Source organism: Diadema setosum, chromosome 11, assembly GCF_964275005.1.
Source record: "Diadema setosum chromosome 11, eeDiaSeto1, whole genome shotgun sequence".
In the NCBI taxonomy this organism is placed as follows: domain Eukaryota; kingdom Metazoa; phylum Echinodermata; class Echinoidea; order Diadematoida; family Diadematidae; genus Diadema; species Diadema setosum.
The window spans coordinates 8983430-9007759 of NC_092695.1; the positions used below are offsets into that span (position 1 = coordinate 8983430).

The 24330-nt window shown below is 36.7% G+C and overlaps 1 protein-coding gene and 1 pseudogene across 1 annotated transcript; both read left to right on the plus strand.

The window, feature by feature from the left end:
- The first annotated feature begins 5780 nt into the window (after positions 1–5780).
- On the plus strand, positions 5781–15748 carry LOC140235008 (reelin domain-containing protein 1-like). Its single transcript, XM_072315044.1, has 3 exons — positions 5781–5994; positions 8619–8853; positions 15649–15748. The coding sequence occupies exons 1-3, from the start codon at positions 5781–5783 to the stop codon at positions 15746–15748; spliced, it is 549 nt and encodes a 182-aa protein (XP_072171145.1).
- A 1294-nt stretch (positions 15749–17042) lies between these two features.
- On the plus strand, positions 17043–18818 carry LOC140235228 (uncharacterized; annotated as a pseudogene).
- Positions 18819–24330: the final 5512 nt, after the last annotated feature.

The window sequence follows — 24330 nt, forward strand, 5'->3', positions numbered from 1 at the left end:
ACTCGAGCTCAAACTTTCAAATTCAAATCACTGAATGCCAACATTATTTTACAAAAATTAACACTGTAATTAAGATTATTTGATTTCCTATTGGCTTAAAAATAAAGTTTACATACACTTGAACAATATAGATTAAGCATTTTCTTGTAACTTAATCATCATTAAACCATTATTAATTATACAGTAATTTTAAAAAATACAATAGAAAAGAATAGTTGTCTTAATAACAAGGGGACCACTACCAAGCTGGCAGGGGAGGGGTTGGTGGTGGGGCAGATGAGTGGAGAGGTATCAGCTATTACTAAATGTAGTTGGGTGAATCAATGTATACAAAATGATGCAGTTATGGGGAGGGCACTATATTCTGGTGGTCGGGGGGCGGGGAATGTCTAGGGCGGCGTTGAGGATCTGAACTTTGCTGCAATAGCCTCAATCCTTTTACAAAGATTTAGCAATTTCACCTTACTTTTACAGTTAAATAGTTTTTCCATTTTTGTCGAGCCCACCGGAAGCGAGGGGAGACTACAGGATCGCCTGCGGCGTCTGTCCGTCCGTCGTCCGTCCGTCGTCCGTCCGTCCGTCGTCTGTCCGTAACGCTACAAAAACTTCAATAACTCTTTACTCTGGGCTTCAATTGCAATCAAACTTCGAAGGAAGAGGGGTCATACAAAGCTTAACATTTTACCATATATGAAGGTCACCTCAAGGTCAAAGCTCACAGGCAGGGGTCAATGAACTTTAGGGCCCATTGTTAAGTTTTTATGGCGCGTTTCTATTATGGGTCATAGCTTTTGATCCATAACTCCATTTGTGACCAAACTTGGATGGTAGATGTCCCTTGGGGAGTGGATGGTCACCACAAGGTCAATGGTCACAAGCATGTGTCAACGAACTTTTAGAGCCCAGGTTTTTATGGCGCGTTTCTATTATGAGTCATAACTTTTGATCCATAGGTCCGTTTGTGACTTAACTTGGATGATAGATGTCCCTTGGGGAGTGGATGATCACCACAAGGTCAAAGGTCACAAGCAGGGGTCAATGAACTTTTAGAGCCCAATGTTAAGTTTTTATGGCGCATTTCTATTATGGGTCATAGCTTTTGATCCATATAGGTCCGTTTGTGACCAAACTTGGATGGTAGATGTCCCCTGGGGAGTGGATGGTCGCCACAAGGTCAAAGGTCACAGGAAGGGGTCAACGAACTTTAAGGGTCCAATGTTAAGTTTTTATGGCACGTTTCTTTTTTTGCCATAATTTTTACCCTTTAAATCTCTTTTTATCAGTTATATCCCATTCGCGTACAATTTCTTGTATACGCGAATGGGCGAGACACATGGCACTTGCCTTGTATGGATATTTGGATTTCCTATAATAGTGTCTAGGCAACAAAGCTTGTCTCAGAGTATCAAATGAACTACATTTAAATAACACATGGAATTCATCACCGATTTTGTTCGAGTTACACAGTGGACATATCCTATCATCATAATTGATATTGCTGTACTTCCCTACTACTACTGGGAGTTTAGAGTTAGCTAAACGGAATTTAGTCAAAATAGTATGGCATATTTGCGAGGGAGGGTCAGGAGAACGGGTTCGAACATAAATTTACATGTAAAAGTGTGATAATTGATACAGGAATCACTGTCATTAATATAGTACTAGACCAATTAGTTTGAACAAATTGATCGATCAATCTCTGTTTTACTTTTTTTTTTAACCATACAATGAGTGGCTACATGTTAGAGCTAACTAAATATCACTAAACCAACAATTGTTCAACACATTTTCAACAGCAATTAACCATTGTAATTGGAGGTTTTGAGCTTTTTGCACATTAAAAGAAGACAATACATAATGTAAGCAATAGAATAGTTATCTTTCTAAATTAGTTTGGACCAGAAACTAACCATCTTACATTTGACATAATTCATAATTGGATGTCGTCCAAGTTCACCGAGGATCATATAAGTTGGAGTTGATTGTTTACAATTAAGAATTAAAAAACTTTAAATGCATTTTTTTCAGCCAAAGCACACTGAGAGTAGCCCCATATTTCACAGCCATAAGTCACAATGGGGAGGACCAGGCAGTCAAATAACTTTAGTTGGATATCAATGGGTAAATTAAGTCTTCTACATTTAGAAATTAGAGAATACATTGCTTTGCTAGCCTGATCATATAATTTTTTTCTCAGCCTTAATAAACCTTCCATTGTAATTGAAACATATACCCAAATATGTATATTCATATACTACTTCCAAGTTCGAACTTCCTATGAAAGGTGGGAATATTTCTAATTTTACCCTTTGAGAAAATAACAATTTTAGTTTTAGAAACATTAATAGACTGTTCTTTATCAATACAGTAAGTGTGTAAAGAGTCTAGAGCACATTGTAAATCATCCTTACATTCAGCCATTATGACAGTGTAATCGGTGTATAGTAGTGTAATCAAATTACAATATGTAACTGCATCTTCAGTCTGCAATAATTCATATGACAGCTCCGATATTGATTTCAGACCATTACACTTTTTCAGTAATTCCCTTTCTAAATCGTTTAAACACAGAGCAAATAAGAGAGGCGAGAGATTGTCGCCTTGTCTTACACCAATAAGAGAAGGAAACAATTGAGAGTTGGCCACAATGTGATTTTACACATGACTTAGCACTCTTATACAAATTAACAATAATAATATTATTTAACACTCTCCCATCGATCCCAAGAGCAATAAGTGATTTCCAAAGTTTGATTCTATTGATTGAATCAAAGGCTTTACTGTAGTCTATAAATGCACAAAAAAGTGTTTTTCTGGCGGCTCAAATAGATATCTACAATTGTCTTAAATGTAAAAATGTGATCTTATGTAGAATAATTTTGTCTGAAACCAGCTCGCTCACTCTGTCTTCCAAGAGCCCCAGATGTTTCTAAAAACTTTGTAACCCTATTGTTAAGCAGCAACGTAAAAAAGTTTCCTTATGCAACTTAATACTGATATACCTCTATTGAGAGGGGGAGCCTCTTTTAAATACTGGGCAAATAACACTAACAGACCATTCATCTGGGATGTAACCAGTCGTTAAAATATTTTGTTAAGGTTTGAGCAATGTCATCTCTAGCATAAATGATAAATTCATTTAATATGGGATCAATGCCAGCTGCTTTATTAAGTTTGAGTTGGTTAATCCTAGAGAGTACTTCCTGTTCAGTGAATTCCATATTAATACAATCATTTGTAATTTCCTGCTCACATTTAGGTAGAAAATCATTAACAACTTTTAGTCCTGTAGGGTTATTTAAATCAATAAAATGCTGAGAAAGAGCATCAAAGTCAACTAAATTTTTAACATTTGTGTGGGGGTCTTTCAGTAACTTCCAAAATTCTTGGGGATTCTTTGTTTCAAGGTGCCGCAATTTTTTAACAAAACGTTTTTCATACAAGGACTTGGCTCTTTTGGGGGTTATACGACTTTCCAGCTATATTCATTTCATGAAAATTCCTAGTTGTCTTGTTATTCCTGTATCTTACCTTGGCATGGTTAAATTCTCTTATTGCATTTATCATCAAACCAATTTTTTGGAGTGTTTCATTTCTTTTTCCAAAACTTGCCTATTCCTCTATTTAAAAGAACCAAGTGAAACAGCAGGTGCTTTAAGTATGTCATTTAATTCAGAGTTTAAAGGGACTGTACAGTACTGGTTGAGGAGGGGATTCATGTTTTGAACATTCTTAAGTGAGATAATGAGAAACCTCTTATGAAATATGAAAGAGCATGTAATTTTAAGAAGGATTCAACGTTTATTTGATGAAAATTGGTTTTCAAATGGCTGAATTATCCAACAAAGTTATAATAATAATTAAAAGGCGACATGCCACAACTTTATTAGGATCTCTTTGTTTCACCTTGTTTTTGGATATCTCAGCCATTTCAAAACCGATTTTCATCAAATAAACTTTTGATACCCCTTAGAATTGCATGCTCTTTGACATCTCATAGAGTGGTTTCTGAATATCTCGCAAAACGTAAAAAGCTAAATCCTCACCTCGACCAGAACTGTACACACCCTTAAAATTGTCAATAATGCTCAGATCTACCGATTTAAAACCTATCAAATATTGGTCAAGGTTTCGATTAACCGTCGCAATTTGACCTCTGTTCAGCGCATCTTGATGAGGGATTTGCATTGAGGAGTTCCATAAGGGTCTTGAGAATATAGCAGATGTCTCGCTGAGGTCTATTGGTACATGGTTATCTGCACTTTTTACTATAGAGTTGTTGTTACATAAACTGAGTAATATAGCATTATGAACATCAGATAATGTCACATCAAAATCTGCGATTTCAAATTTAGAAACGAATGGAATAATTTCGGGAGACATAATAAAATAATCAACAACACTATTGTTATTACATGTTGGTTTACCATAATATCGATCCAGGCCAAGCCTTCCATTTGCAATATACAGATCAAGATTTTTACGTAACTGAATCAATCTAAAACCATAATTATTAGTGGCATTATGCGAGGAGTTACGATTTAAAGGGAATCCCAATTGATCAATTGTATCTGCATCAATAATTTGCTTAATGAGTTTTTGATCTTGTCCCATAATTGAGAGCTTCCTGTCAGTGCTTTGTTTTATTCAGACTCATTTTGAGGCTTATTTTTCTTCAAAATATATCATTGACAAGTTTACAGGTCCGAAAACTCCTGAAAAGAATCGTTCTAGTCTTTAGAAGATTATTTCTTAAGTAAAAATTATAATTTTGTGGACTAAATTACTCATAGAAATTGCATCTTGTGCCCTGTATAAGACCATGACGTCAGGGCGGTGAATTTGAAAATCGAAATGATGCACACGCTACTGAAAATTGGTTTTAAAATTATCTATCGTGTTTATGGTGCTTTTTTCACCAGAACTTCTTGCAGGGAACTATTTATTTAATTAACTATCAAAATTAGGGGAGAAAAATGTTACATTCCATCAATTGCAGCATTAAAGCATTTCCTGTTCCACTAACCCCATGGAGTTGGGGTAAGTGGAACGCATGTATTAATGAATGGACGGCTTGGTGACTTTATCAGTTCTGCGTACTTTCACCTTTCTCATTTTGTGTAGACAATCCTATGCGTACAGTGCTGTTCCACTTACCCCAGTATGTCGGGGCAAGTGGAACAATGGAGTAGTTATGACTTAAGTGTAATCTTGAACTTAATTATGAATAATATTTACCCAAAACAATATCACATATTTGTATTGTGTTAATGGTCAAACTGTGATGTTTGAATATTTCTTGGCGCGTTTTATTATTTTTTTTTTGTTGTTGTGATTTACGAATAAAGGCTTAAGTGTTCCACTTACCCCACTTTACCCTAAGACTAGAATAAAAATCCGTTGAATCTTTAGTAAAAAAAAAAAAAAATGGAGAATGACGCAGTCTTGGTTAAATCATTCTTTGAAAGGATGTTGAACCTTTTCTCGGCACTATAATAGCACACAAAGGGTCAAAACACTCTACCTACCGTTAGAGACAGAAACGTTGAACTTGCCTTTAAGGCATACTTCTGATAGGCTGGTCGTGAAACATCGGACATTGATCCTTATTATGGGCTTATCTATATTTTCGACCGATATTGAGCTAAGGAGACCCTTATTTGTATAGATAACTTGATAACAAAGAGCACAGTGCGTTTCAGCTTAGCATATTTTATGTATATAAAACACATAATTTTCTGTAGCTCGTCAGAGAAAGAGAGAAAGAGAGCGAAAGCAAGATGAACACGTTGATCATCCTCGTCGTAGCCATCGTCGGGATCGCCGATGTACAAGGATACGGACTTGGGGCCCCACCTGCGGCTTGTGCAGGCGCCAAACCGATACATACAAACCAAACATCACAGGAAAGAATACAACCCCTCCCAGCAGATGAAAATCCGTTCCGATTTCTAGCGAGCGCCACAGAATACACACCCGGGGAGACGTTGACCAGTAAGTACCACAAAAGAGCGCGACAATCTTTTCTTTTTTTTTATTGTGACCCCCCCCCCCCCGCCGCTTTTAAACCACCCCATATTACAGGCACCAGCTGCCCCATCAAATTTTCAGATTACATGTATGTCCATTTGCATTATATTGCACACTTTCAGAAATGAAAAAGGAATTGCGACAAAGCGTAGTCTTATACAATACAAAATACTTCAATTAAGAAATGCGAAATTCTGAAAATATAGGACATACCTTTTCCTTCCGTGCAGAACACAAACCAAATAATTATTATGTACGACGTACAGAGTCTTCGCAAAACGTGGTATCTTTTTAAACTCGTGTAGTTGGTTATCAATTTGTTATTCTTTCTCTGTGTCATGATTCAATGCATCCCAAAATTACCATAGACAGTCTCGTAAAGAATGTTCCAACTCGAATTGCCATGATAGTCATCAGAACGCATTAAAATAACGTAGCAGTCATCATAACATTATACAACATAATGATGCACAGGACAGAGTGGATAGGTGAGAATTGGATGCACGAGTTTCACTTTGGAACTGTTTGAACCCACAAGCGCAGTGAGTGGGTTTTAGACTGTTCCGAAGTTAAACGAGAGCATCCAATTCTCATTGATCCACGAAACAGGCTATAGGCCTATATAGTGCATCATTCGTTTTATCAAAATAATGATGGGCCATAAATACATGAAATTCAACTTTTTGCCCTATCATGCGTCCGATACACTTACTGCATGTAGAAGACTTGAGCCATGCGTTCGGATTTTACCGGACGCATGGCTCAAGTGGATCAGTAAAAATCAATGCATGTTATAAAATGGGCTTTAGAATCTCTGCAATTTGATTGGTCAATTGCCATGCATTGATTTTAACTGATCCACACTGAGCCATGCGTCCGGTAAAATCCGAACGCATGGCTCAAGTCTTGTATAGTGTTGTAGGTGTACCGGACACATGATGGGGAAAATGGTTGTATTTCATGAATTTACGGGCCCATTTTATAACACAAATGATGCACAGGCCTATTTCGTGGATTAGTGAGAATCGGATGCTCTCGTTTTAACTTTGGAACAGTCTAAAACCCATGCACTCGCATGTGCTCGTGGGTTTAAACAGTCCAAAGTTAAACTTCACCGATCCACTCTGTCCTGATTGACCAATCAGACTGCAGAGATTCTAAAGCCCATTTTATAAACATGTATATACAATGATGTGACAGTCATAACGTATTCATTTGTTTGAACAATCATACATCGTTCTTCACTCTGTAGTTTATTACTTCTTGCGAGTGTAGAGTTTTTATCCTGAAAAACATTCTCTGTAATTCCAAATAGGAGGAAATTCGAATCTCCTCTAATGTCTAAAATAAATATGTATTATTATGCATATATATATGTATATATATATATATATGCATATATATATATATATATATATATGTATATATATATATATATATATTATTTATGGCCCTGATCAACTGAAAGAAGCAGTTCCGTGCAAAGTCTCAGGCTTGATACCAGTTTTTGTTTCTCTTTATTCGCCCGTTGGGGCCACTAAGATCCTAGAATCTGAAATTTTGGTGGTCCGAATATGAAATAAAGTGGCCCGAAACAAAAGGAAACATAAAGTCAATTTTGAATTGTACGTTTCCGATCGGGCCATTACTGGATGAGATGACCTTTTTGGAAATTGGTGGCCCGACATCATCTTTTAGTGGCCCTGGGCCACCGCTAATATAGGGCTCTTTACTCTAGAATATATTCCTATGAACATGCATCAATAATAGTAAATGGCAAACCTTTTGATCGAAGTGCATACGAATATCAAACGAAATAGGTCCATAGTGTAAATGAGAATATAGGCCTAGACATACTTTGCTCAATATTATCTGTACAGTGGTATATAGCCGACTTTTTCTACTTTACTCAAGATTGTATTCTCAAGTACACACACACACACACTTTTCTTCTCCACTTCCTCTTTTTTTCTTTTTTTCTTTTTTCTGTTTTTTTTTTTTTTGCTTTTTCATACGTTGTGTCATGGTCGACAGACGAATTCTATATGATACTGGACAGTTCATTGGTTGATTAAACTGTTACTCTCAAATTTAGCATTCATGCAGCCGTAATGATTATGTGTTATCTTTGTGTTTATGGCGCTGACATACATTGCATATATCGTTACTTGTAAATACCTTTGCAAAATATTGCAAATAATGTTTCGTTTAACGTATAAACTCGTTGATTTCCCTAATGCCCGTGGGCCCCAGTGCATAAGAAGGGATAACATGGGATTGTTGTATTAAGTGGGCCATCTGAGTTTAAGAAAGACCCAGGTTCATGATTTTGGTGAGAGAACGTTTCGAAAAAACTAAACCACACAAACAGAAAACATCCTGATGTTTTGAATTTTTAGTCCAGAGAGAATGTTATCGTAGGGCCTATTGAATGTCAAACAATCATTTTATTTTGAGTGATTATGAATACCGGTATTTGAAATATTTCGTCTGGCTCTCCAAAGATGAAAGCCAATTTGGACTTGGGCAGTTGTTAGGCCTACATGTACATTTAAGTATTCTATCGTCATTGTCCTTGTTCTTGTCAGTCTCTATTGAAGGGACAGACGGCGCCGAAGTCCACGGGTTCTTCCTACAGGCGCGTGGCGTGGACTCGAACACCTCGTATGGTAGTTTTGTAGACCCTTTGCCCACCAAGTCCCAGTTGCGTCCCTGCCAGGGAACGGCGGATGCCGTCACCCACACGGATCCCTCGGCGAAGGGCAGCCTGATAGAGTTCACGTGGCAAGCTCCGCCAGCAGAAACGGGCAGTATCAGATTCTTGTGAGTTGACTCCAGTGACATACTAGTACTAGTACTCGTCTTATGACTGACGCACATGAATGAGTAAGTTAAGTGCGCGCTCAGTTATTTTATTGGAAAAACGTGTGTGTGTGTGTGTGTGTGTGTGTGACGGAGTTTGATAGTAAATCTTCTTTCTGGGATCTTTTAAAGATGAAAATGAGAAATTTTGCAATGAAATTTTCAAAGAAAAAATCAAAGGAGAGAAGATTAAGTATACAACAATTAGAATATGAAATAGATATTTTGGAGAAAGATCTTCTGTCGTCTTCTGATAGTGGTGGAATTTTAAATGATATAGAGAGCAAAAAAAAAAAAAAAACGGAATTGAAGAAATTGTATAATGTGTATACGGATGGATTAAAAGTTAGGTCAAGAGTGGTCTGGTATGAAGAGGGTGAACAGAATCAAGAGTATTTTGAGCAGTTGCTCAAGTCGAATAAACAGAAACGGTTATACGGGAAATGTGCGATGATAAGGGAGATGTGATTAAAGAGAAGGATGTAATAATGTTGATTGATTAGAAATTTTTATAGAAATCTGTATTCAGAAAATGAATTAGTGTGTGATGATTTTAGAGAAAGTGTATTTTGTAAAGATATTCCTCAATTAAGTGATGAAAGTAAGAGTTGTTGTGAAGGAAAAATTACTAAAGAAGAATGTTGGGAGTGTTTAAAAAGTCTGAAATTAAATAAATCACCTGGGAATGATGGATTTACAGTTGAATTTTATCTTACATTTTGGCCACAAATAGAAATTTATTGGTTGAAGTTTTTAATGAAGCTTTTGAGAAAGGTTGTTTAGCAACGTCTCAAAAACAAGGTGTAATAACATTGATTGAAAAAGAGGGCAAAGATCCATTATTTATAAAGAATTATAGACCGATTACTTTGTTGAACACGGATTATAAGATGCTTTCCAAGATAATGGCAAAGCGAATAAAGGGAGTCTTATATGAGATTGTTCATTTGGATCAAGTTGGTTATAAAACAGGTATACTGGTGAGGCTTTGCGTTTGATAGATGATATGATTTTTTTATTGTAATAATTATTGTGAAGAAGAGGCATATTGATAGTAGTTGATTTTGAAAAAGCGTTTGATTCAGTTTCGCACAAATTTTTATTTAAGGTGTTGGAATTATTTGGGTTTGGTGAGACGTTTTGTTCCTGGGTAAAAATCATGTATAATGGAATTAGTAGTTGTGTTATGAACGGAGGTGTTTCGACAGGTTATTTTGATATAAAGCGAGGGGTGTGGCAAGGCGACCCATTATCACCATATTTGTTTTTGTTGGTAATGGAAATTTTGGCGCAGGCGGTGAGAAGGGATAATGGGATTAGAGGTATTCAGTTTGAGAATTTTGAGGTTCGGCAAGTTTTATATGCTGATGACATGACTTTATTAAGTTTAGACATAGGTCATCAATTATCAGAATACAGGAAATATTTAAGGATTTTTATGAATTATGTGGTTTGAAGGTAAATATTGATAAAACAAAGGTAATGAGGATAGGGAAGAAAAAGGGAGGATATGAAAGGTTACCCATGGGCAATGCTGTAACTGAAATAAAGATTTTAGGAGTGTATTTTGCATTGGATATTAAGGTCAGAGAAGAATTTAATTATAAAGAGATATTGAGTAAGATTAAAAGACTTTTGGGATGGTGGAGACAAAGAGATTTGACTGTAATAGGAAAATATATTTGCTTAAAACATATGCTTTGTCTAAATTATATTATGTTTCTTCATCAACAGAGGTTCCAAAGTGGGTAGTGGCAGATATGTATAAAATTTGTTTTGAATTCATATGGAATGGTAAAGTTCGAATTAAAAGGGTTATTTGTTATCAGGATTATAGTGAGTGTGGCCTTAGAATGACAAATTTTGAATTATTTGTTAAGAGTCAAAGAATTATGTGGTTGAAGCGATTGTTATACGGTGAGAAGTTTATGGGATGGAAACTTTTTTTTTTATTATATTTTTAGGACTGTGGAAGGAAGATTCATATTTTTTGTGTAATTATGATATACGATTATTAAAGCTTAAAGTACCATTGTTTTATTTAGAAATTTTGAGGGCATGGCAAGAAATGGAGAATAACCGGAATTATCAAGAAGGCAAGATTAATTGTGTAAAGGGAAAATGATTTTTTGTGAAAATTTGTATAGGAAGAATATTTATTTAGTAAAGCAAATTTTGGAAAATGATTGTATGAGATCAGCAGTACATTTTCATAGGTTAGGATTAGATAGTGAAAATATAGTTAAAGTTTGGAAAATAGGGGAGGTTGTTGTAAGAAGCCAGAAATTTGAGGGAAATATATATGATTTTTATTCTGTTGATAAAGAGGAATATAATATTTCTTTGAAAATTTTTGAAAATGTAATTTTATTGAAAGATGTTTCATTTAGAAAGGTGTATGAACTCTTTGTTACAAATTTACACTAATTGTATATTTTACGAATGAAAGATGGCCATAATGATTATTTGTTTTCGAAAAAGGAAATTACACATATATTTTAAGACCAAGAATGACAACACTTTTAACAAAACTTAGGGAATTTCAGTATAAATTATTACATGGAGTTGTTTATACAAAGGAAAATCTTTTTGAGTTTGGTTTTGTCGCAAATAACCGGTGTTCTTTTTGTGAGCAATCGGTAGAAACATATAAACATTTGTTTTTGGATTGTGTGTATGTTAAGAATTTGTGGCAGAAAGTGATAGACAGGTTTGAGATGGCAGATCTTCGAAATATAGAGTGGAGAGGTGTTCATTTTGGTGTTATGGGAAGGGATCCAAAAGTAAAATTTTATAGTACAATAATTTTCATTTTGAAATATATTATTTTTAGATTTGTGTCGGCGGGAAAAATTCCTACTTTTGAGGAAATTTGTAAAAGAATAATAAGTTTTCGGGATGAAGAAAAAGAAATTGCTTTAAAAAGAAATAAGTTGGGATTACATTTGCTGAAATGGGAAAATGTTTCTGTTTTTTTTTTTTTAGTACAGTGTAGTTATCAGTGGTGAAGGCAATATAATGTGTTATTGGCCGCGTGCGGGGAGGGGTAAATTTTTGTTGGCAGAAAGGTTACAGGATTTTATCAGCAGTTAGGAGTTTGATGAGTTTTGTTTGATGAATTTGAATGTGAATTTGGAGCGGTATTTAGGTGCGGGCGGACATTACTTTTCTGCATACGGTCCATTATACGCTTGTATGTTTTACGTATCAATCAACAGTTGGAAGTCGTTTTCATTAGGAAGGAAGGTGGTATCGCTTCGGGTGTGTTTGTGTGTGGGGTGTATGTGTGTATGTGTGTTGGTGTTTGGTGTGTATGTGTGTGGTGGTTGTGGGTGTATGTGTTTGGTGGTTGCGGGTGTGGGGTAGGTTTTAGTGAATCGGGGTTGGCATGGTTGGTGGGGAGGGGGATTTGATTTTCAATGAAATGATTTCATTCTAGTTTTGTATAACGTATTTTGTTGCTTTTTATGCCTCCGCCACGAAGTGGTGCCGGAGGCATTATGTTTTCGGGTTGTCCGTCCGTCCGTCCTTCCGTCCGTCCGTAATGAATTTTGTGGACAGGGTAACTACCAAAACCTTTTGAGGTATCCTAATGAAACTTGGCAGGTATGTGTATTAGGGGGTGAAGTTGTGCCTATCAACTTTTGGGTGCACATGCTCAAGGTCAAAGGTCAAAAGGTCAAGGTCAAATGCTTAAAATTTTACTATTTCTCCCATATCTATGCCATGCCTGGAGATATTTTCTTGAAACTTAGTGTATACATGTATTACTCAATCAAGATTCTCTAGTGAAAGTTTGGGATCATGCGGTCAAAGGTCAAAGGTCAAAAGGTCAAGTAAAAATGTGAAATTTAGCTTTTTTCTCCGTATCGTGGAAATAGTTCAAGGTATCTTCATGGAACATAGTATATATGCATGTACTGGCTGGCAGTGATTAGCTAGGGAATTTGGGGTTCATGGGGTCAAAGGTCAAGGGCAACACTTCAAAATTTTACTATTTCCCTCATATTTGTGCAATGCCAGCAGGATTTTTTTTTTTTAACTTGGTGTATGCATTTTTAACCTGATAGTGATTCTCTAGAAAGTTTTGTTTTTGTTTTTGTTTTTTGTTTTTGCCAAAAAGGTCAAAAGGTCAAAGATCAAGTGAAAGTGCTGAACTTACTTCTTCCTCCATATCTCGGAAGTGGCTCAAGTTATCATGAAACTTAGTACATGTACATACTATTTATGCATGTTCTGCCTGACAGTAATTCTCTTATGAGTTTTAGGGTCAATGGCCAGATGAAAATGGTAACAATTTACTATTCAATACAGAAATTGCATTTTTTCTCCATACCTTGAAACTTACTCAAGGCATAAACTTATGAAAGGGTCAAAGTCAAGTTAAAGTCCTTCAATCCCCAAATACGTGCTCTCCTATTCGTCCAATTAAACCTATGTCAAGGAAGGTGAACATTCAACACTTTTGTGACAAACATGTCATTTTGATATTTTGCCAGTTTTGTGAAAATGTAATCACACATTGTCCACATGTACTATAGACCTATTAGGAGAATCATGCATTATGGCGGAGGCATACCAGTCGCCATAGCGACATTTCTAGTTTATGTATATACCCTTGTGAGTGTGAGTAACATGATTCAGTATAGTCAAAGAATTTTTTTTTTTTTTTTGTACATGTCAATACTTTCTCGTGAAGAAATGGTCAGTAGGATTGATTTATAATCGAGTTGTTATGTTGAAGAGGGATGATTGGCAGTGTAAGTTGATAAATGGATTTGTGTTTTGAATGGCATTTGTACCGTTTTATGTTCATGGTACACCCAGAATAGGTTGATTTATGAATGATTTGAATGAAATCAATAAAATATCATTGAAAAAAAAAAAGTTGTGTGCGTGCGTGTGTGTGTTTTTCTGTGTGCACGGATGTGTTTTGTATTGAGTGGAGATACTGTCTAATGCTTTGTATATTTGAAAATTGGTACATTGCTTACTTATTCCAATAAAATGATTTTCATTGTACTCCTTGACAAAAAGGTGTAGTATATTATTTTGATATAAATATGTGAATATCTGTACATGTGATTACCTGAACATCAAGTAGAATGATAGGAGATAATGCTTCTTACATTCATTTTGTTTATTCAAAAATTTAAGTGCAATGTAAAGCAACGAATGAAATTGAACTGAAGCAAAAATTCGAGAAAAAAAAAAGTTTATTGTGTGGCCACCGATAGAGCAGAAACTTCACGGATTCAAGTTTTACTGACCATAAGAAAAGGGAATAAGAACAAAGCCGTGAAAATCAGTTCATAGGACTTCTATTATATTCCCTCACTGAGTATGTGATAGCTTATCATGAAGTTTGATTGATTTTTAATTGCAATAATATACCCTACAACGACCTAACAGGATATAGAGAGGGACACGGTGCATGTTGAAATTTGAATGTGAGTTTATAGGGGCCTAACCTCTCTTAATGAACACTGAGAGTGAACACTTATCGACTGTTGAATGATGGTCAACTGAAATTTTCCCCGAATAATGTATACTCCTATGGAGTTACATAAAAAGAATCCTGTATTTGCCTTCATTTCTAGCAGGCCTATATGGCTATGAGAACAATATTAAAGCACTTGAAAATATTCCACATTCGGTATATACGTATACCAAATGGGTTAGTGGTTCATTATTTTTCAAAATCCTTTAAGGACTACTATTTCATATGTTACAAAACTCCAGCAATACAGTGGCGGATCCAGAGAGGGGCGCAACCGGCGCACGCCCCCCCTATATTTTTCGTTAAAAACAAAAGAAATAAAAAAAAAAAAACATGAAATGAAACCCGGAAGTGGCACCAGAAATATTAGTCACGCCCCCCTTTTTCAGAATTCCTGGATCCGCCCCTGCAATATCAGGTGTGAAGTTACATACATATATAATACAGTATATATATATATATATATATATATATATATATATATATATATATAATATATATATATATGTACATACATACTATGTATAAATAAGTAAATAAATAAGTATATGAAGACTATAAGCAGTTCAGTATTGAAGCAAAAGTATAGCTCAGAGAGCAATTATACTGCACTTAAAAAAGTTCAAGTTTTCGACGAGCCTTGGACGTCTTTATGGTTTATTCCAAATAAATTGATCAATTAAAAAATGAATTATTTCAAATCAATAAATGCGACACCCATTCCCGCAAAGACAGAGTTTAGTGAAAAACTCATCTCAACTCTAATGAAAGCTGTGGAAGCTCATTTAGGATTGCATGTTCTGAACAAATTACCAATTTTCTCTCCCTCCTAGCTCTCTCTCTCTCTCTCTCTCTCTTACTTTTTAATGTGTAATCATTAACACATCAGCAGCATTTCAAATACTCTGATTGTTGTACAAATTTACGTTGTGTTTTACATACACGTGACACATTAAGTTTGCATTATTTGTTCAAACAGAATAAGCAGCAACAAATAGCCTGCCCAATTAATGCTGTAAATGTTTGCCTTTTCATGAATTTGAATTCCTTGCTGCCTTAACGTTCATCACAGCAGTGCTGATGCGAGTTTGAATGCGTTTCTCGTGCAATTCTAATTTGAACGGCATTTCAGATACTGTTTGGTGTTGTTTATATTACGATAACAACTTTATTAAGAATTTAAGACAGTAAGGTTTATATGCATGTGCAGAACATCATTGCTGAGTCGAAGATATTGTCTTTCCTATATCACACAGAGGAACTGTTGCCCTGAATCACGACGAATTCTACACCGACATTGAGTCGGAAGTGATCGCAGAGGGCAGCAGCGCCGGTATGTGGTACAATCTTTGGTAGATAGTCCGCCTTTTTAACACGGTTTTCTGAGTTTCTGTGAATACGCATTTAAGAATACTTGATGACACCACATTTGCTCCTGCGGCAATTGCTCTGCGGTCTCATTCTCTCCACGGACTGCGGGTTGTGATAAGGTTTTAGGTGTATTTTGATGTGAGGATTAGATGGTTATAATTATGTTTGTGGGTGGAATTTATGTTTGACTTATGGGAGCAGGAGCAAAATTATGATGGTAACTTTGATGGTAAAGGTTTCTGTCAACTATAAACAAAAAACAAACAAACAAACAAACAAATAAAACAAAAAAGCGCCCCATTTTTATCCGCCGTTGACGTTCACGAATATACTCATTAGTATTCACGGTAAATGTAGATGCCATAAAAAAAAAAAAAGATATAAAGAAGTTACTAAAAACGGGGCAGACATAACGGGACATTTATTCATGAATAGGCCTTATACTTTACAGGCCATTATATAATTAATATTCTGTTGAAATATAAAGTTTTGATACAGTCCCTAAAGCTAATATTAGGTTAGATTTATGATCTAAAACTTAATTCATAGTATAGGGATGAGCATAACTTGATGAGAACTGAATGTGAAGAATGTGAGTACCGGTAAAGATATAAAGACAAAGCTTAAAGGGCGGGTCTTTTAGGGTGAACATTGGGGCTACAAAGACTCTATACAGGTCCACTAACACGATTTCGACATTTTTAGATTTTAAAAAGTAACCAGTAGTCAGAAATCGCTCTAAAACCACCCAAATGTGGGAACGCCCCCTAAAATTGTCCGCTGATTGGCTAGTGCGATTTGACGTACCAACAGGAAGCCCCCCGCGAAGGCAAGAAGTTCTCACCATTGCCCTAGCGTGTCAATGATAGATAGATTTTCTTCTTTTGAATCACAAAATACACAATTTTTGCAAGTAGCACATCCCAAGAAAGGATTTAAATATGTTGTTTATATATTCCAGAAGCGACTTAATGGCGACTCGGACATTTTTCGAGTATTTTACCTATAATAATTTGTCATTTCGGATCATGTTTACATTTTGGAAAAAACTAAACATTTCCTTCAGGAAACAAGACAAGTAGGCGTGTGTGACAGCCTCTTAACTGCTGAATGTACATTGCAACTGCTGAGTGCGTGTGCAGGTCGTAACGACATATTGTTACGGGAGACTGGTTAACAGTCTAAATTTATATCGATATCTCGATCCAAGGTAGGTAGCTGTTAGAATGTTATATCGATCGTGAGTATCTTATAGCGCTAGCGCTCGCCTCAGCTCAGCTCTAGCTAGCAGCTCTGTCGCTGACCTGTGTAGCTTAGTTCTAAGATACGTGTGAATAAATGATGGATTCAGACGACGAGATCGAGTCGCCCATTTCATGCCCCGCTACCGTTTCGAGTGAGTCAGAGAGGGAGTCAGAGTCGGATGTCGAGCGAGATGGTGAGGACGAAGATCCCCGATCAAGCAGGAGAAGCAGCCGTTGGCGTTGGTCGGCCTCAACAGCGATTGGGTTTACTCCCGTATAGTATGAACCAGACGCTGCACCTCCCGCCCCCGGAGCAGTCGGCGGTGAGGAAGCTCAGGGGACGGGGTGATGACAACGAGCCCGCAAGATTGGGGAATAACAATTGGTAATTATCTACTTGAGAGTCTATATTCTATATAACCTTAGTAACTCACTTATTTTAGTAGTATATCTATAGGCCAGAAAAAAAGTATAAGTCACAAATGTTGGAAGTACAAAACTGCTGCTTGTAAGTTGTAATAATACTCTAGACTCTCTACAACGTACAAGTTTGTACCAATGCCACAGTTAGTTACTGCTTATTGACTTACTGCTATTTGGAATGTGTGGACAAGACAGTAAAGTCACTAAAGACTAAAGTACTGAAGAGGCTGGTGTAGATGTAAATCTCTGTGGCAATAGTTGGCATGTTGAACTTGAAGGATTGGTCTCAATTTATCATTGTGTGGCAGCTCAGTACTACGTGACTAAAACTAATTAAGTTACACAACAAGTAAACCTGAATTTACCTGTATTTCTTTCTTCAGGTGCCAATGTGGGAACTGTGTGCCAATGCCTACAACACGGGAGTCATTGTGCTGTCACAAGGCTGACCCGGTCTTAGAGGAGGTCGAGCAGTACAACGACCGGCCGACATGCAGATGCTCAAATAAACTGTATAACAGCACACCCAGGATTTTCCACCGTTTGCCTTGGTGAATGGGTGTTGGAAGCTGCTTATCACCAATATGCTCAACAGTATGGAGAAGGTGCCAGAACGGATGCCACAGATAATGAGTGAGTTTGTTTGTCAAATTTTTCAATTTTTCTTCTGAAATAATGCAAATTTGCCATTTTATATTCCCTTGACAATATGCTGTTTATACTGCCAATTTGCAATTGCACCCATCAAAAGAATGCAATATCTAATTCACCATGTGTGATTTCAGTCCTGCACTCCAGTAATTTATTCAAATATATTGGACCTGTCTTCATAGATAATGCAAAAGTACATGTAGCCTTGTAGGATATATTTGTATAACCTTTTCATTTTTTATTTCTTGAGTGCATAGGGACATTGTCACTTTGTGTTATGCGCTGTATAAGCACTGTCAATTATTACACTATTATTATTATTATTATTATTATTATTATTATTATTATTATTATTATTTTATGCTGCCATTATACAGTTGTACCAGGTACCCAAAATAATGACTACCATACTCCATGGGTCCCATTCACATTGTCTAATTTAAATCCTATTCTCAAGATAAATTTCTACATGAACACATGATGTCATATAAAAGGATTATCAAATTTTACTCCTTTTGCATTCCATTTCGTTTCACTTTTGTTTCTATATCAGGTGATCAAGACATGTTGCATACACCGGCAACTGGTGAGATGATGCTGGAAATTTGTGGGCCAAAATGTGAGAGTCCTACTGCCATCGTCTGCTGTGAGGAAAATGTGATAAACTTATCCATCAGAAAGAGTGACACGTTTTCATTTTGCATAGGCTGTAATAAGACTGTATATGCAGCACTGATATTGGGTGTAGAATGTGACTTGTCACATTGTGATCTGCTTAACGGGAACGTGGTTGTAGAAATGCATCAGATAAGTTTGTACATTGCGAAAGTCACACGCATACTTTGTCAGACACCTTGTCCATTATGTGGTCATACTGATGATATGCAGCTTCGAACACCCACTCATCAAGGCACACAACTGGGAAACATGCTGTTGGACTTCAGCCTCTCTGTACAAATGATCATGTATTATTTTGTTGTAATTTATTGATGCATGTTCAGTGGAACCTCAATATTATAAGCACTGATATGACAAACTGTAGTAATAACAAGATCTTAATATATATAGGGGTGATATCTCTGGTCCTATTGACCTCATTATAACAAGGTTCGACTGCATGTCAAATGCACTCTTGTCTCAATTCTTACTCTTGCTATGCTCTCCCTCTCTCTTTTGTAATGTAGACCTACTGCATGTTTTAGCAATTGGAAAATCACACTTTCACAACCATACAAGTGAAGATAATTTTGATTGTGTAGAATTGACACGTTGAACAGCTATGTATGTTGTCAGTCATGGTCAGAAGAAATAGATAATGATCTGATACAATTAAGATGCTGTGCCCTTCCGGCAATAGCTTCACAGCCTCTATTTAGAGAACAGGACCAAGTCTAGTTACGAACTCATTGAACTGGAATGTAACTGGCTCATATAGTAATGTTCTGTCATGAACCAGTATACATTTGTCAAAAATTCCTTCCAGCTGATTACACTAATTATATTTTGTGAGCAAATGGAAAAAAAAGTGTGTTGTGTTTTCTATACATACATTTGTAGTTGTAGTAATACAGTACATGTACCGGTAGTGTAAATTTATCCTTATATACAAAAAGAAATGGATTAGCTTCATACAGACCCATGAAAATGCAAAAACATACACATATACACACACCCTCAATACACTCATGCATATTCAGGCCTGGCATATCAGATACAAACATGCACAAACACACACCAACATCAGACACACATAGGACTAATATATCATTGATATATTTGCCCTATGTTTGTCTGATGCCCCCTTCATGGAATGGATAGATATATCCCCTCATAGATATGCACATACAATGTATTTAAGTAAGATTTCTATGGAATTGTACATCTAGCTGTATGCAATTTGCATATTGGTGGGAGTGTTCCAATGATGCCTGATTGAAAGTATTTGTGGGTATGTATGTTGTATGGCAAAGGGTGTGTGTGTGTGTGTGTGTGTGTGTGTGTGTGTGTGTGTGTGTTGATGTGTGTATAGATAGGAGACAAAAGAAAATTAGTCACAGGGAATGAGGAAAAGATGGGGGAGTGTACTTACAGGAATGAGATTGTAAAACCCTACCACTGTGTTATCTCCATATCCTAATGTTGGAACAAAATGGGATTTATTCCATTGGAACAATGGCAGCTGGTCAGTCAAGCATGCATTAATGAGTGACATCCACATTTGAAATCAAATCAGCCCAGAAGAGTTATCTTTTGCACATACATGTACATACTGTATATTTCATATCAATACTATATGAGACATTCTCATGTAACATCAAATCAAAAGCTTTGTGATTTTTTTCCTCATACATAAATCTATCAGTGAAATTACAGAACTCAAATTCAGGATAACATAATACATGTATTGCACGTGTAAATATACAAAACAGTACAGGTGAGTGATGTTATTCAATCTTTCACACAATATTTTAAAATGTGTAAAAATGTGTGAATGTATATGTGAGCATATGTGCATGTGGGTGTTTGCTTGTGTGCACGTTTTCAAAAGTACCTCTGCATGCAGATGTGATATGAATGAGTCCCAGTCATAGCAAGATCAATTCATACCAAATTTTCTTAAACTGAGTGACCTTGCAGCTGTTCTTTCATAAAGAGACCTGACACCATATTTATAAAAAGAAAAAAAAAATGCTTATTTAACTTTTAATGCTTGACTTCAATGATTATGTATGGAGAACCATTATAGAAATCAACAGAATAATTCCCCAACTAGACTTAGCATTGCATTATGAATTTGGTCCCCCCCCCCCCCCCCCCCCCCCCCCCCCCCCCCCCCGTGGAGGCATTCCAAGTCTCAGAACTTGAGTAACAGGGCCCCAGTCTGCTTCAACATGTCAGATGAAGATTATATAAAATGCTAATGCCTTACAGACACACATCTTGTGCTCATTTTTCATAAATTTGTGACTCATATACCAAGAGTATTGCATTCCTTCCCAAAACTACAATTTTTTTCTCCATCTCTTTTTGAGTGTGTTGTGTTCTATAATGCATACACATTTTATTCTAAATTACCTTGTCAAAGATATTAATATTTGATCATAAGAGTGAGCTCAAATCTTAACAGCAAACATTCAATGGTAAAATCATAGTGTGGGACAGCATTCATGTAGAAATCTTCTAAACTTACCATTACAACACTGAATATCTCTAGAGAATTGTGTTAGCATGCAAGCTCATCTGTCCATAAAAATTGCCATGTATGCTTCAAACATCAAAAAAAAAAAAAAAATACAGTTTTCCTTTTGTATCCACATGACTGTTGTATTGTAAATGAATTGTGATTTTGCTATTAAAAGGACAATATTCAACTGGCAAATAAATGATCTTTGAAACACTATATCAAGTTGGCATCATATTGTTTGTGATGAAATGCAACATACACGTTATACAGACACAATACAACAGTGATCTTATCTTGTCTTTAAATGATCACTCATGAATAGAAGGTATAAGAATGCAGGGTATGTGTAACAAAATTTTGAGTGTTTGTATCTACCATCTGACAGAAGAACAGATGAAAATAATCTTCTGAAACATCATTCTGTAACAATTAAACACTATTTGCACAGTATCATGTATTGAATACATTGTATGAACTTCAATCTCAATTGCAAGGATTCCTGAACCCATCAGATCATTTGTCAGACTGTGTAAATTGTCTCCTTTGATGTTCAATGACTTCCTCCCTTGGATGATACTCAAAGGCATTCACAAGGGAGGCGTTGAAGGCTGGCAGGGTGCAGGAGTTTTGTCATTGTACTCCACAACAGCAGAAAGGACATCATCAACCTGTGCTGTAGAAAATTCAACAGAAAGAAACAAAGGGACACACAAAATAGATAGAATTAAGTTGTTTGCACAGGTTTTTAGCAACACATTTCTTGAGGTGTCATGGACAGACACCACCACTTTGATAATGACATCAAAAATCTTTGCAAATTCATATAAAAATTGGGGTTTGCCCTCCTCAATGCAAAGACTTGACTTGAGAATGCATAAGTAGCCATTGATCATGGCAGGTGGAGTGTTGGTCTTCAGAATGGACAACTGACTGCCTCCCTTCTATGACTTCTGATTAGTGGAACAGGCATAAGACCTGCCCCCCCCCCCCCCCCCACCCCCCAAAAAAGAGAAAATGTATATCTAGACCTTTTAAAATTGATCATTTTATGTGTACTCAGTGGTCAAGAAAGCCATGCTTCTACAGAGACAAACAAATAATAAAATGTGTAGTTGACAAATTGTGCCATTCTAATATTTTCCTCTGAGTAATGTGAATTCATTTTCTTCCAATATTGCATAAAATACCTACGCTGTTCTTTACGAACCTTCACGCTAGAAGAGCCAGGATTGTTCATCTTCACAATCCGGTAGAGCAGATCTCCTGTTGCACCTCTTATCGAGCTCACTGCCTGTCAGAATTTGTGTAGTACACTGTAGTGTAATGCTGCCAGATGAACCCTGTAAGTACATGTAATAATGGCACAGAGAGGAATTGATTTTTTTTTTATTGTCTATGTAGGCCTGCAAGAATGTGGTTAACTAGATGCATGTAGGAACTCTTGGGAAAAACAAATACCAGTAATCACAAATAATGACTGCCATTAGTACCGGTACTTCCCCACATAACCAGGGCAAGTGAAATTGTAATGATGACAACTGAAAATAACTGACAGCAGAAAGTTCCCTGTCTGATAGGAAAGTGACTTTTTTTTCCACATGTAAAATATGAAATCGCATTACATTAGTCAACTAATATAGGCAACATTTTGGGGCAAGGAAAAAAAAAATGGACATTGAAGATTTCACTTGCCTAATGCAATGGGCAAGTGAAGACAAACAATAATGGCCAGTCCTGGATCAATTCAATCTAATAATATGTTTTGGAACACACCATCCAACCATTCGGCTACAAGTTTTAGAGCTCAATGGGGAAGCAAGGTTGTCATAGCAGAAGTCAGAGTCATAGAATTAACTGTTACTGAATATGTATGATTGATACATGTAAGCCTTCTAATGTAGCAGCGATGAAAATATACAGAGGCAGCCAACCCGGCTGGCTGGCTGGTACGCGGTCTCAGTTGGTAACTGTTGACCCCATATGCCCATACAAGTACTACGTGGTATCTAGAATCGATAGCTACACGCAGGTACTGATGTAACTGTGTTGTAGTGAATGTCTTACTAATCTTCGATAAATTTTAGGTCTAGTAATGTAACGTTAGAGGTGTTCACTTCATAGTATAGTACGATTTAATGAGCACACAACTTGACTACTAGTACATTAAAATCCCTCCATGATCTTAATTTTACTGACATTGAGTGATGTTCCACTCAAAACGCTACAGACGGAGCTTATCAACCTATCGAAACCGTGAAACTGTTAGTAGTGATACAGCAATTTTAGGCCGACCAGACGCCGTGCGAACCCTGTCGCGATTATTGCAGCGACTGGGCTGTGTATAGTGACGGTACATGTACGATAGCTACTGTATAATAAGAGTCGTCTACACAGTGGCAAAACATACCCGCTTTCTCTGATACAGCTTCAGAACTGCTGATCCGCTTTGTTTTTCAGCTCTCTGACGATGAGTTTGGCTTCCATTTCCCAGCTTGATAACAGGGATAGCTATGGGCTGCAGGATCCTCTTTTTGGGCGCAAATCCTAGCCGAGTATACAGCACTACTTCCTGCCCCACTACAAGCGATCACTCCATACGAGGCTGTACAACCTAGTGCGTAGTATTGTACATCGTAGTAGAAGGGACCATCTATCCCACTGGGCTCGCGTCAGCAATTGATTCTCAACGAACCCAATTTTTTCGAGTAGCGTCATCTTTAGGGAAGTTGTGCAGACTTACACCCCATCTTTTGTGTCTTTGCTGCGGTGATGACGGCACACTTCCTCGGCATTTTCTTGAAATACTTTCTCCAACTTTCCTACAAACACCCCGGTACACAAGATCCCTGCACTGTGAAGTACAGTTTAGGCGAGACAGTCGCACTATGAGTTCCTGTTGGTGCGTCACAGTGTCACCTGACAAGGCACGTGACCGGTCCTTGCTTTTTCTGGGGGCGTTCCCGACTACCCGAAAAATGAGCGATTTAGGCGATTTCAACTGAGTTTTTTGAAGTTCACAGATCTCTTTGAAGAAAAGTATATGCGATTTCTAATAGTATTGACAC

Bases quoted from the DNA above. Each gene is read 5' to 3' on its own strand.
- LOC140235008 (XM_072315044.1), top strand. From the start codon at position 5,781: ATGAACACGTTGATCATCCTCGTCGTAGCCATCGTCGGGATCGCCGAT. The intron at 5,995-8,618 runs GTAAGTACCACA...TGTTCTTGTCAG, and splicing joins ACCCGGGGAGACGTTGACCA to TCTCTATTGAAGGGACAGAC. The intron at 8,854-15,648 runs GTGAGTTGACTC...TATATCACACAG, and splicing joins ACGGGCAGTATCAGATTCTT to AGGAACTGTTGCCCTGAATC.